Consider the following 14,930-nt stretch of genomic DNA (forward strand, 5'->3'; position numbering starts at 1 on the left):
TGCAGAAGACATTATATACACAGACCATGAAACAATACCTCCTCCCACCCCACTCTCCTGCTGGTAATAGCTTATCTAAAGTGATCATCAAGTTGGGCCATTTCCAGCACAAATCCAGGTTTTCTCACCCTCCACCCCCCCACACACAAACTCACTCTCCTGCTGGTAATAGCCCATCCAAAGTGACCACTCTGTTCACAATGTGTATGATAATCAAGGTGGGCCATTTCCTGCACAAATCCAGGTTCTCTCACCCCCCTCCAAATTTGGTGTCTGCTGCGTAGACAGCGTCAGAAACCCATGATGATTCTTGACAATCTTGAATTGTAAAGGACAAGCAAAAACGAGGGAAAAAGCATATCCCCATTTTTTAGGGGGCACATTGCTGTGCCTGTCATAGTAGTAAATTGATTAATGTCCTGCATTGTGTGTTGTTTGGCTGGCTTTGATAGCAAAAACGGTTGTCTCTTTTTGTAGTCTGCAAACAACTGCACTTTCTGTGCTGTGTTTTTAAGAAACATTCTGCAGTCAAACATTTAAAACTTTAGTCCCTTATTTACTTCGGAGTGTTGCAATGATAATATCCAATAAGGGAGACTCTGTATTTGCTGCTTCTGAAATAGTTGTTGCATAGGTTTTTGAAGAATGGATTTTGCTTGCCTCTTGCCACTTCACAAATTATAGTGTCTCCAGTCCTCTCCATTTCTAAGAGGAATGTGTATTATAATTTAAGAATATAAATATTTCACTTTGGCAATTCAGTTTATCAAAATCCGAAGACCGAGGTGAAAACTGGTATGCCATGGACAACTCTGAACCAAATGAGCGCAAGAAGTATTACATAAATGTCTGCCGCCCTCTGGTTCCTGTTCCCGGGTGTGATCGATATGCCTCAGGCTGTCAGATGAAGTATGAAAAAGATCATGTGAGTATCACTTCCACCCCAGCACCAAAAGTTAGTCCATCAACTGTTATGTATACATCAAAGATCCATTTTAAGTGTCTTCTGACTTCAGGAGGGTAAAAATAATGACCTGTGGGACCATAAGCATTGGCACAATCACTAGCAGAATAGCAGGTCTTTCAGTAGGACCGTGATTTGTAGTTTAATAGCGCTGGTAGTTAAGGGTCAGACTTACCCTTAGAAGGCTGTAAATCTCGAGTAATACCAAATGTACTTAAGAGCAAAATTCTACCCTCCTTTAAACCATACAGTCATCTGAGGGCCAGCATACTATAACCGTCAGTCTCCCATTCATGACACTCCTCAGTCACTTTTTTCTTTCCTTGTGCACTGTAATGATTTTGCAGCCAAAATCTACAATGCATATTATGGGGGTGGATAGCCATATGCCTTAAAGAGCATGAACAGTCGGTCAAGAAACTCTGGCCTCTTTCTTCCTCTTCCCTGGGGGCAGAATCTCAAAATTCCCCCCCATAATCTAAATCTTACAAGCTTTTGTAAGTAGGAGCCTCTGAGATTTTGGTCCACTCTTTAAACTCTTCAATTTATTTAACCAAAAAATTTAAAAAAAATAGGATGGGGAGCCTGGTGTTGGTGTGGAGACTGTGCAGCCAGTGTCACAGAAGAGTCTCCTGAGCATGTGTACCTGCAATCCACTGCAGGAATGAACAGCAACAGCAGGAACATACCAGGAAGAGCGAGGGGAGGTCCCCATCCACAAATTTGTCAATCACCCTCCTGCTTCCTGTTAAACTGTCAAATTTAACAGATTTCTGCTTCACCTCTGCATTGTGAAGCAATTAACATGCCACAGAGCTTGTACCCACTCTGGTGCAAGTTCTCAGGCCGGATCCTACACAAACTGAGAGCCTATTAAAATACTTTAACGTGCTATTCGCTCATCAACATCCTCTGTTTTGTCTTATTTTGTACATTAGAGTGAACTGTGGTAGAGAAGGGCGTGAGAGTAAAAGCAAACCTCAGCCTCTCCTTCTGAGCTGTTTCCCGACAACCTGGGCTCTGATACTGCTGTCTTTTGTTTGTTAGCTTTTTCCTGGGTAGACATACCCTTAGCGTCTGTCTCAGTTCCCCACCTGGGAAGGGGAGAACTTCATAAGTCACAGGGGTGCAGACAATAAAATCCATGACTGATTGTGAGGTGCAATATAAGTACCCAGATTGAGTGGGGAAAGATTTTGTGTAGCTGTACATCTGGAAAAAATGTTTCAGCAGTGTTTCTCTGCAAGACACTGTCTATGACTGATGGAGACAGATGGAATTCCTTTTGTGAGCTCATGACTTAAAAACTACTTTCTCACAAGAACTGCATTAGTTCTCTGCAGTTCTAAGAGTAAGAAATAGACACTGTCAGCTAAATCAGTAATCTATCGATTCCCAGAGCCTCAAATTTGGATTTGCCTTGGTTTGCAAATGGAAATGAGTTTGGTAGTTACTGTCCCCTGGTTGGTGGATGTTTGTTCCCATCAGTTGTCATACACAACTGGCAATCTCTAGACAGTGAGAGTCGGTTAGTAGAAACACTCTTGCTGTTTTGTGTCAAGATGGAGATACAGTAAGGAAACCTGCATAATAGTCCATTGTCATCAGCCATTCACTTCCCTGGACATCAGAACCGTAGAGGATTCTTGTTGGCCCTGATGACACATTGCATACCCGAAAATCTACTTTGGCTCTATCCTATGGGAACCTAATGTGTCACTTGTTGGAAATGCCCTAATGCCCATGACTGCTTGGTCTCTCAGAAGAGCAGTACAAACTGCAGAAGCATCAAATGTGAGATGAAAACTTACAAACTCTCTCTCTAAATCAGTGGCACCCAAATTCTGAGTCACGTACCACCTTCTTAAAAGCTTGTTCAGTCTATTTACTTTACCACATCAAGGTCACAAATGACAAGTGGTACATGTACCACAGTTTGGTAACCCCCCTGCTCTAAATTCTTTTGCTGAGCTGTAGTTAGCTGACAGACAGGGACTGTTGCCTCTAAAGGTTTTGGGTAGCCTCTTGAACACCTTCCTATAAACCAATACTTGTAGATAGATGGGACTGTTAAATGTCAAGATAATTTGAGGGAGAGGGGAAAGGTAGATTTCTTAACCTCTCAGTTGCTGTTTCACAATTACCTGCATCTTTTAAAAAAGGATATTACGGAATGTTGCTTTGGCACAGCAAAGAACTCTGGGTATAGCTGAAAAGAGGGAAGCTTGATTTTAGTTTTACTTTTGCGAAGCAAGCGCTGTTTCATTGTCATCCTTTTTTCTTCATTCTAGGATTCCTTTTCTGAAACCACTTCCATTAGTAACCTGGGGGTTGCTAGCAAAGGCCTAGTAATTGAAGGACATGGTCGAGTCCTCCTAACCTACACAAATGGTTCTGTGTGCATCAGTGCTGATGGGAAGAGGACCTCCTATACAACCATAATTCATTTTACGTGCTCCAAAGGCACTCTTGTAAGGATGGAAATGCTTTTAGTCTCCTCATTGTACTAATGTTCTCTGAGGCTCTGTATGAGGTGCAGAAACAGTGTCATACTGGAGACATGATGAATACTGAATAGTGCTTTTTCCTCCGCGCCCCCCCCCCCCCCCCCCATCACTCTGGTGCTTCAGCGATGTATCTAGAGTTGACTTACATTGTTAGCCAAATTTTAAAGAAAGACCAACAAGACTGTAGCAATTGAGAAGTTAATGGTCTGATCTGGAGGCCATATTTAAGATTGGTTTCAGAGTGGTAGCTGTGTTAGTCTGTATCGGCAAAAACAACGAGGAGTCCTTGTGGCACCTTAGACTAACATTTATTTGGGCATAAGCTTTCGTGGGCTAGAACCCACTTCATCGGATGCATGGAGTGAAAATACAGGAGCAGGTATAAATACAAGAAAGGATGGGGGGTTGCTTTACCAAGTGTGAGGTCAGTCTAATGAGTTAAATCAATTAACAGCAGGATACCCAGGGAGAAAAAATAACTTTTGAAGTGGTAAGAGAGTGGCCCATTAGACAGTTGACCAGAAGGTTAGAGTAACCGTAGGGAGAAATTAGTATTGGGGGAAATTTAAGTTTAGGTTTTGTAATGACCCAACCACTCCCAGTCTCTGTTCAGGCCTAATCTGATGATGTCCAGTTTGCAAATTAATTCCAGTTCTGCACCTTCACGTTGGAGTGTGGTTTTTGAAGGGTTTTTTGTTGAAGAATTGCCACTTTTAGGTCTGTTATTGAGTGACCAGAGGCTGGCTCTCATATGACCTTGATATGCATGAGGATTTACACACGTAACTCTGAGTCTTAAATTACAATATGAATGTGTAAGTTTTCTAATGTGACCATAGGGAGAGGATAGATCCAAAATGAGGAAACCTATGTACTTTATAAGGCAACCAGACTTAACAGTTTCACTGTCTCTGTTTTGTCATGAATGTATAACTGTTTCCCATTTTGTTTATATCAAAACTACAATTACTTAACTCCACATAAGCAAGGGAATTCAGATTTAAGGTAGAAAGCCTGGAATAATACTTGTTCTAGGTTTGTTCTTGCTGCATCCTAGGTGTTCTAAATATTGCATGACTCTGAGATCAGTGCATAACGTTATTATGCTCAGAATCTTAGTACAAGGGACATAGGATATATGTATGTGGATTTTAGTACTTACCTGCAAAAGCAAAGCAGTGCAGAGTAAGTTTGGACCTATAACACTCGATCACAGTAAACTTCTGAATATTTCTTATTTGAAATAGTTAAACTAACCTTCTAGTGCTTCATGGCCCTGTTTACTCAATATTTCCTAACAGTAATTGCTTGCTTATCATAATGGACTATGTGCCAAGCCCTGAAATTTATGAAAAATCCAATATTTAATTGGATTAGATAAGTGTATAAGTAGAACTTTTTTGTTTTGTTAATGCAGGTCTTTAATACAATTAGCTATTTAGTCTAAGCTGTTTGGTTATTGTAGGCACTCTACATACTGAAAGTCTTGAACTCTTGGCTGGGGAAAAGGTACCACAAAGTGCATGTGCAGTAATGAGGTTTTTTTGTTTTGTTTTTGTTTTTTTAATTTGAGCCAGATTCTCAATCAACTGAGAATTTGCCCCTAAACTCTTATTAAAATAGCAAATTTCCAAGAAATAGTAGTTTTGACATCAGATGAAACAGATGCACTTTAAATGAGTCTTTTTTTTAATTTTGTGTTCTCTTTGCAATTTGAATTTTCAGAGTAGCAGCCCCAGGTTTATTGATAATCGAGAATGTGTTGTCACCTTTCTGTGGGAAACGGAAGCTGCTTGTCCAGTCACAACAACAAAAGATGAAACTCAGGTGAGAGTGGGGAGGGCTATTTTGTAGCCATTAAAAATTGTTCTTCATGCTCTGCTGCCAGTTGTCCCTTTTTCCTCACGTTATTGTCTCCTGCAAAGCTAGTTTTACCAAAGTAGTTTTTAAAGTTAATCCAGAGCTACTGAAAGGGGCCAGACTTAGAATACTCAAGAGTGAAGTCCTCTGTTAAGTGATCAATAGAGCAGGTATGTCATGAGAAGCAATAAGGCAATTTTCCCAAATGGCTCTACTAATATATTAGAATGTTGACCTAGAAAAACCACTTCTGGAGATAGGGTCACTTACTTGGTATGATCATTGAATTGTTTTGCTCCCCTACTGAGACTACCAACAAACTACCAACTGTATTATATCTGTCCAGGGATTTATGCTCAGCTCATCACAGCTGCATCTGAATTTGTAAAGATCTGTAGGGAGATCAGACTAATTTCACACTGGCAATTGAATAACCCTCAGATTTTTATGCACATCCTGGATTGGCTCTAAACTAGTGACCGTGTTGCAAAATATCTGCATGTCCTTTTATAATTTCATTGATGCGTCCTCTTCTCCCTCATTTAGTTCTCTTTATTTGACTTTTCAGACTTGCTTTACAGAGGATTATGTTCAGTTGTACCGGTATGCCAGTGGTGCATGCTTTCTTGGGTAACTTCACAGACAGTAAATGGGCAGCTGTCCTTGCACTGCACTAAAGAATACAAATGTGGTGTTACTGTTAGTAGTCAGTCTAAATTAAATCTCAGTTAGCCCTTGCCCAAATTACATTGTGACCCTCCTGGTCATTATGCATATTTGTAAAGGTGCAGTTTTTTAAAGCTATGTATATAGCGTCTCCTTTTTACAAATAATAATTTCCAAGTTTATCTGCAGGTCCCTTCTTAAAATAACTAACCCTCTTCCTCCACCTCTCAACCCCACCTCCATTTTTTTTTCAGTCCTGCTCTGTGAGAGATCCAAACAGTGGCTTTTTGTTCAACGTGCAACCGCTAGCTTCAGAAAAAGGCTATATAACCAGTGGAATTGGGAAGACATTTATGGTACTTTTTAATTTTATTTTTATTTTATTTTTTTAAATGTACAGACTGCAGCTGGTTCATGCCTTCTGGTCTTAGTTGGTAAAGTGGGAAGTTTGACAGCTGATCCTATCCTTTGTGCCAGTATCCTTATGAGTCAGCCAGGCAATGCCTTACTTCGGGAGAGGAGTGGAAGGCAGTTAAGTAGTTTTTTTTCAGTGGCTGGTGAGAAGAAATTTGAGGAAAAAGTCAAACTGACACTTGGTACACCTCGAAAGTAACTTGAAAGCCATCTTCCTGATGCTGACAAAATGATAAAACTGGTGTGGTTTTTGCTGTGTTTCTGGTTTTACTACATTGTGTGCTCCCTTTTCTTTTGGATGGTGGTGGAGGGTCATAAACAGATCAACTACCCTCTCTGTACTGATGTCGACATACATAAAAAAGGAAGTAAGCAAGAACCAGGGTGAGTGCAGAAATGCGGGATTTAATTATCCTGTATAGACAGCCCTCCTGTGGGCCAGAAACAGCAGAGGCTATGTTCTGATGTTGCTTTTATGTGGGAATGATTCTCAATGTTAATTCTTCAGGCAAGTTAACATTATTCACACTTTAATTTTTTTTTAGCTAAATATTTGTGGACCAGCACCGGATTGTGGTACTATTCACGGAAAACCAGCTGGTGGATGTGAAGTAGAAGATCTGAAATCGGTGAGGATAGTGGAATTGGACAAAACCCTCTCTCTGTCCCCAGAAGGATTTCTAACTCTTACCTACAGAGGCAATTTTGAGGTAAAATCAGGTGAGTTCAAAATCCCGTGCTATGGTTTCAATGAATTGGCATTTGCTTTAGATCTGTGGTGGTGTTTTCATTCCCAGGCCCTGTTCTTTGTGCAACAAAATCTATCTGATAAATTCAGTGTTTTAAAGCTGTGTGGAAAAACCCAAATTAATTTCTACAAAAACTTCAAAGGAAATGAGAATTTTTCATTCTGCAGAAAAGCTGAGTAAAAACTCTCAATTTTTCTATGAAACACATGTCAACATTTTCATAGTTTTTGTTAAACAAAATGTTTTGGGTTTCAGTTTAGTTTCTTTTTCTCTGTTGTTTTTTAACTTAATAAAAATCTGAAGAAACATCCCCTCCCCTCTGCCCCCCCACCCCCACCCCCCAGAAGAGTGGGAAGGGGGATGGGGAAAACCAACTTGATTTTAGTTTCAAATTGAAACTATTTCATTTTTATGATCACTTTGGGCTTTTTTGGCAAAACTGTGGCTGAATTGAATTATCCACAAGTTTTCAATTTGACAAATACCTTTTCAAACACTTTGGTCAGTAACTTTTAATTAGCTCTAGGTGGCATACTGCCTTGAATGATTGCTCCTATTTCTTATATGACTAACTTATATGACTGACTTTCTGAAGCTGAAACATGCTAAGGAAACTGTTCACTTGTATGTCTGAACGTACTCCGTTTCTGGGTTCCCAGCTGGGAGACATGGCGTTTATTGGGAAAGGAATGTGGCCATTTGAGAAAGGAGCACTGGGCAGGAAGGGTCGATGTACCATCTTAAGCATTATGCTTAATTTTTAAATGATATCCATAGATTGGTGAAGATCTGTCACCATAACAGTTGGCACCAAACATATTATTGTTGCTGGGTGCCATATAAAATGGATAACCTACAATTATGAAGACTAACTGGAAAGTTGATATCAAACATCATAATGTCAGAAATACTAGGTAAAGCTCAAGCTTCTTGGCACTACTTCTTGAAGCCCTATGTAACTTAAGTCCTCTCTATTTGTTTGATTTAGGGTGTCTTCTGTTCTCCCTTCATGCCCAACCTACTGCACTCAGCAATGCCGGTCTTGAGACTCCATTTGTTCTGTTTTTGCTTGGAAGCTATTCCATTGGAATAGGCCAAAAGAGTGCTGCAGTTTCTGCTGCTGTAATTGTTTCCTTAATGTCTGAGCCAAGATCCTGGACTTTGCCTAGAAATCAGAGCTCACTTTGTCATGGATAACTTGTCAGCAACCATGGCAACAGTATCTGATGCCTGAATAGTGAGGGGGTGTGTATCTGTATGGGCTGCTTTTTTTTGTGGTCAAGGGTTCAAGGAGCACAGTTCTCATTGGGCATACTTGTTTCTGAAATCAGCCTCAGCGGCCCATGATTTGATATGCTTCCAATGACAAGTCTGTTTAAACTGGGGTGTGTTTGTGTTTTTTTTTTTTTTTTTTTTTTTTTTACTCTAATTGGCAATTGAATAATTCTGGCCCAGATCCTCTAAAGTCTCCCTGTTTGGGAGTTTTTTGTTTTGTAGTTCGAAACACTGCAGACAACAAGGTCGAATTTTTCTGACCGATATTAAGGTTTACAGTTTGATTTAAAGCAACAAATGGATATGCTGAGTTAGGAGAGTGACTGTTATTCTTAGAGTGCTCACTTTTCTTTAATCTGAGATTAGAAAACAAATCTCAGTTGCATGCAACAGTAGATCATTTGCTGTATCTTCACACAGGAGCATCAGACACTTTTACAGTGACTTTCATCTGTAATGACTCATACCCTGGAGAACTTAAATTTGTGGAGGAAGAAATAAACAGTGCACTGGGAATTCATAATACGTTCTTTGAGTTTCATACAGCCTTAGCCTGTGCCCCTGCTCCAGTAGACTGCCAGGTTACTGGTAAGTACGTTTTGACTGTGGGGGTGTTCCATGAAATACATATCATGGAGGTGAGGGTAATTGAACGAAAGGTAAAGCTTTCTATGGAGACGAGTGAAAGTTTGAGGTAGGATCAGAAATGTTTAAAAACTCATCTTCAGGTAAGAGTCTAGATGAACTTTTCTAACCCTTGTTTGCTAGCACTAGTTTTGATTCTTTTATAAAAATGAGCTCAAAAACGTAATTACAGTTTATAAATAAGCATGTAAAAACGTGGGTAGATGACTCATGGAGGGCTAAACTGCAGTTATTTAATGGTGCATATTAATTGTTTGCTAATGTAGCACTCTTTTTTTCTAATGTTTTTAAACATTAGTTGTATATTTGATCAGTAATCCACATCTGAGTCACATGTTACTGTTTTCCCTAGTGGCTTGGCTCTTTACCACTCTGTTTTCTCACATGTAAACCCTACTGATAACTTCTTTGCACCTGCAGCACATCTTGTTAGGAGGCTGCTAAAGAAGCAAATATTGATTGTGATGATTATTAGTGAAAGTGGAGAATTTGGGCTTCAAGGGGTGCTTTATCTGGTATATTATGGGGTTGCTGTTTGTATTTTTAAGTATTTGTTAGAAGTGCCCAGAGTACTCACATTGGTGATGCTGCTTATTTAGATAAGTAAAACAACTTGTTCCTTATCTCAGTATGGTGAAGCTACAAATGTTTCCTGATTTATGATTATGAAGGACTTGGAAACCAAGTGGTAGCTTTTTGGTTTTTGGTGTCCTAAGCTGGGATTGTCCTCAAAAAGGAGTTTGACTAAAATACTTCATTTATGTAGCTGAGTAGTACCTAAAAGGAAGCAGCTCTCTTCATGACTGTTAACCCCATTAGAATCCGGAAAATCTGTTGCATGCCAATAGTATCTCATGTTCCTAGGGTACGAGACTTTTAAAGCCTTAGTTTTAGGAGAAAGCTAGGAACTAATTGACTTTGCAAATAGATATATATGAAATTTTGACCCTACCAAGCTTGATAGCTGACTTTTGACAACCACTCTATTCTTTAGTCTGCACTAGAAAGAGTCAGCTGTGTGGTCATTTGCATGTGTCTGTATGTCATGCAGCTAGGTCTGTATTATTATTATTTATTATTATTTTATTATTTATTATTATAATAGTCGCCCTGAATTAGAGGATGTCGACAATCTCAGTTTGTACTGATGGGTCATAGCATGGCTCCAAAGACCAGTTGGAGAAGAATAACACTAACCACAGGGCCATTTGCCTGGTTGTGCTGGTTGAGCTGCACATTATTGCTGTAGCTGGTGATCTGCTTCCCACTACACAACGTGGTTCTTCTCAAAGTTGTAGACCCCACCCTTATGGCTTGGCGCCATGCAATGTGGTCAGTTGCCAGTCGCTCAAAGGTTGTCTGTCTGAAATAGTCACTTTGTGCAGACCCTGTTTCAGTTTCTTTTGAAGCATTTCATCTACCCTCCACGCTTAGTTACCAGAGCTTAATTCAGAATACAGAGTTAGTTTTGATTGGTCTCGGGCATACAACTTACATGACCAGTCCATGAGTGTGTCCATATCAGTTGGATGCAAAGCAAATAACCCTTGATACCAACTGAACCAGCTTTTGACAAAACTTCCATGTTGGACACCTGGACCTGCCATTTGATGTCCAGCTCTAAATAGAAACTGTCAAGATTTTTAATGTGCTGTTCATAATAGGTCCATGTTTCACGCCCACAGACCATTATATCCTTATACCCATAGAGCTGTGAGAACAGTAGCATTATGCCTTTAGAATCTGTCTACAAACAAATCAATGTTGCTTCCAGATTCAGTGATAAAAGCGACCACATGCGGCAGTATTAGGTCTATGTACTGCTCATTTGGAAGACTATGCCAAGGGAAAAAAATTTGCTTGGAAAAAAAATCAATTTAATTGAGAACTGTATGTATGACATTGAGCCCAATGAGACCCTGATCCTATTTGGGTGCCACCTCAGTATAGATAGCTAAAAACATGCTCTACCAAGTGTACTTAATTTGGGAGTGGATTCTTGTCTCTTTCCATAGTGTACCACATTAACAACAAATGGGAGAGGAAAGGTCCAGAAGTTCATTTCATAACATTCCTGTGACAACTACCTCAATGCTTGCATGGAAAATTAAGGGAATATAATACATTTTCTAGCTGTCCATACTGTGGTATTAGAGAGATGAAGTGGGTGAGATAATCTATTGGACCAACTTCTGTTGGTGAGAGACAAGCTTTCTAGCTTACACAAAGATGACCTGAAGAAGAGCTCTGTGTAAGCTGGAAAGCCTGTCTCTCTCACCAACAGAAGTTGGTCCACTAAAAGATATTAGCTCACCCACTTTCTCTCATATCTTGGGACCAACATGGCTACAGCAACACTGCATGCAGTTTGATATAACAGAGCCAGTATTTTTGGCTGGCCAGCTAGCTTTTCATGGACCTTCGGTAGGGGTCCTATGGATTAGTTTGGGAACTGTTGCCTTAATAAATTCATATTGGTAATGAGACTTCGGTATGTATCGAGGAGCCATCTAACCTTGTAACAAGAACATGACGAAGGTCAGTTTTTGTATTTATTGTCCTCAATTTAATGTCCCCTCAATTTATTGTACATCCCAAATACATTTCAGACTCAGCTGGCAATGAGTATGATCTAAGTGACTTGAGCAAGGAGGGAGAGCCCTGGATTGCTGTAGATACTTCAAAAGATGCAAAAAGAACTTTCTATTTGAATGTTTGCAAGCCTCTTCCTTATGTGCCCGGATGCCCTGGTAAGCTGACAGTGGTGCATTAAAATGCTCTCTTCCTAGCTTGTGGTTTTATGACTTGAGTAATTTTTATAAAGTAAAGAATTGATATTTATCTCTTTCTGTGTTATGTTTAATTTAGGATTGAACCAGTTTGTTATTAGTACAGGCTATAGCAAAGGTGGTAGCCATAAATACATTTAAAAAAAAAATGCCCCTTCTGTTTATCTTAATCTGGTAAGACAACTTGTTGGAACCACTAACATGAATACATAAGATTAGCAAGGTGCATTTTCAGTCTGTCTAACAAAACAAAATAAAGTTCTGAATAAAATGTGCTGTCAGTTTCAGATGAACTGGTGACACTTTTTTATATAGTGATCCAAGTTCACTCTTTGATATGAGCTACTGCATTTTTTGATCCACTCTGCTTTTTTTAAATTATGTCTCCGTAAGTGGATTTTTCTGTAATGAAAATGCAGCATGACATAAAATTTCCTATTCCTGCAGGTGGTGCAATAGGATCTTGTGTGAAATCTGCTGATAAAGGCCAGAACCTTGGTGTTATTCAGATAAGTCCTCAAGCTGCTACCGATGGGTCTCTTAGTATTACTTACTTGAATGGTGACACATGCAAAGATAAACAGCGCTATTCTACACGTATCCTCTTTGAGTGTGATCAAACCCTAGTAAGTGTGTGTGGTGATTTTATATAAAAGTCAAATCCTGGTAATAGTTCCGTCTTATGGCACGTAACGAAATGTATTTTATTTCTCCATTCCAGAAAAAAACAGAATTGGAGGCCTCTAAATTTTGCTTAGCAATGTTTTTCAATGTATTCTAATAGCCAGAAAAGGGAAAATCATTTTCATCGGCCTTTACTGAATAAAGTTTTATGCTGTGCAATACTAGACTCCCCATTATTACTCAATAACAGTGGCTTTGTTCAGAAACCTGATTCATAGGGTTAAAAGTACTGGCATTAGATGCAAGTCTGCTTGAATTCAATCTCCATGACTTAGAAATACACTTTGAGTTTGTTTGTTTGTTTGTTTATAAAATGCATTATCTTCTCCCCTCTCACTGCTTACCTAGAAAGAGAAACCTTAAATATTAGAACTGGTGATTATTCCCCATGTGTTTGTATTGTAGGGGTCACCTGTGTTTCAGCATGAGGAGGATTGTGAATTTGTGTTTATATGGAGAACGCTGGCAGCCTGTCCTGTCCACAAAGCAGAAGGTAAAAAAAAGTCTCTAAACTGGAATTAAATATGAAATGTGATCTTATTCTTTAATATTACAACAGTTTTTTGTACACAATGCTTTTGTGAACATACTTGTGTAATTGCTCCTTCATAAACAAAATCTCGGAGCACGAAAGGCTCATCTTGGTTATGAAGAGAGAGCTTTTAGTATCTGAAAAATCCACTGACCTGTGATGGTGACAAACAAGTTGTGTACTTTTATCGTACACTGTGTTTCATGAAAGTTACAAAGTGTAATCCTAGGGTAGGGTGTGGCAGCACAGGTGTCTGACCCAGACTCCTAAACTTAGCCCTCATGCTGGTAGCGGTTGGGTACATTTTTTTTTTTTTTTTTATTTCAAGGTCTAATGTTAAATGCCCAGCCTTCCATAGAAGCTTTCTGGTAACTTCTGTGTGCCATTGTGATCCTGAATTCTTAGTTTTTTCTCTGTTTAAATTGTCAATGATGTATCAGCAAAATTCAGAACTTTTGTTATGAAAGTACTCTGAGCCATTGTTACTCTTGATAATGCTGTAGGATCAGTACTGCTGCAAAGGCCAATCCCATTAGAATTACCTTTATTTGGGACCTAGTAAGCTTGGTGGCCTGTGGAGGGAATAGCTCAAAATACACAGTGGTGATTCTCAACACACAGGTGTCTTGGTTTGATTAAAATCTGTTTAAAATGTGGCACCAGAACCTTAGCTGGTGTAAATCAGTGTAGTTCCATCCATTGAAGGCAGTGAAGATATACTGACTTACACCAGCTGAGGGTTTGGCTCTTCAGGTTACAGTTTAACCCACAACTACTCTCTAGGTCTTCCATTTAAGTAAAGTTGTGATAGACAAATAAAATATGTAAATGTACATTATGGCAGCTGAACACAGGAATTGCCACTGCAGATCAGACCTGAGGTAGTCTTAGTCCAGTATTGCCATCTGATGCTTAGAGAAAGGTTTAAGAGGTCTACACTAGACAGAAATGGGATAAGCTGCCTGCCCATCCAAAACTGCTCTCCTCCTTGCTACCTCACTACTCACTCTCCATTTGCAGATCATTAATAAGTAAAGGTCCTGGACCTGGCAGCACTCCGCTTTTAACCTTTTGGCATGATGAAAGTTGACTATTTAATCCTACTCTGTCCTGCTTCCTAGACCGTTTTTGATCCATATTTTGCCTCATGAGTCTATTTTTGAATATTGCTTTAAAACAGTGAATATTATAAGTTTTTATTTAACAAGTTTAAGGGGTTAAGAATTGTTGAGCTTTTCTCTTAATAAATTGTCACTAAAAGCTAAATAAGAGTAAAACTCTTAAGTGGCTTCTCACGTGATCAACAGAAATGAGTTGCTTTAATTGAAGTGGCCTTCCAATAAAGTTTGGAGCAAAATTTACTCTAGGGCTCTTAGGAGTGATGGGCAGGAGGCTGCCTAATAAGGACTGTCCTTTGTGCAGGTTTGACTCTGCAGCTGTGGGTATGTATGACTGTCTCTGAGCGTATCTTACATAACTTGTGTTTAGCTGTGTTAATTTATTTGCAGTTTAAGCCTTCTGTTAACTTTGATTTAAAGGAGATAACTGTCAAGTTAAAGATCCAAGGTACAGCTTTGTGTATGATCTGAGGCCTCTTTCTGGGAAGGAGAAGAAAGTGAGTACAGATGAATATGACTACTATTTCAGAGTCTGTGAGAGAATAACGGAAGCATGCCCTCAGGCGAATCATCAGAACAATGTGTCGTCATGCCAAGTAAAGAAGCAAGACCCGTCTCTTAGAAAAGTAGCAGGTATAGTAGTTGTTGGATTTAGTGAAAAGGAGTTGGGAGGGGGTTGCTACATCACTCTGGAAATGTGAGTGCAGCTTTTCAGTGGCATCATGCT

At 39.4% G+C, this 14,930-nt stretch overlaps 1 protein-coding gene across 2 annotated transcripts in view; it reads left to right on the plus strand.

The window, feature by feature from the left end:
• IGF2R (insulin like growth factor 2 receptor) overlaps positions 1–14,930 on the plus strand; it is an 86,809-nt gene that overhangs the window by 39,948 nt on the left and 31,931 nt on the right. For both annotated transcript variants that reach the window (XM_043544290.1, XM_037895100.2), the window contains exons 18-27: positions 763–925; positions 3,256–3,435; positions 5,197–5,298; positions 6,252–6,353; positions 6,957–7,131; positions 8,856–9,023; positions 11,690–11,830; positions 12,317–12,495; positions 12,959–13,046; positions 14,624–14,836. In XM_043544290.1, coding sequence (XP_043400225.1) covers positions 763–925; positions 3,256–3,435; positions 5,197–5,298; positions 6,252–6,353; positions 6,957–7,131; positions 8,856–9,023; positions 11,690–11,830; positions 12,317–12,495; positions 12,959–13,046; positions 14,624–14,836 — 1,511 coding nt within the window. The remainder of the gene's footprint in view (positions 1–762; positions 926–3,255; positions 3,436–5,196; positions 5,299–6,251; positions 6,354–6,956; positions 7,132–8,855; positions 9,024–11,689; positions 11,831–12,316; positions 12,496–12,958; positions 13,047–14,623; positions 14,837–14,930) is intronic.

Source organism: Chelonia mydas, chromosome 3 (genome assembly GCF_015237465.2).
Source record: "Chelonia mydas isolate rCheMyd1 chromosome 3, rCheMyd1.pri.v2, whole genome shotgun sequence".
NCBI lineage: Eukaryota > Metazoa > Chordata > Testudines > Cheloniidae > Chelonia > Chelonia mydas.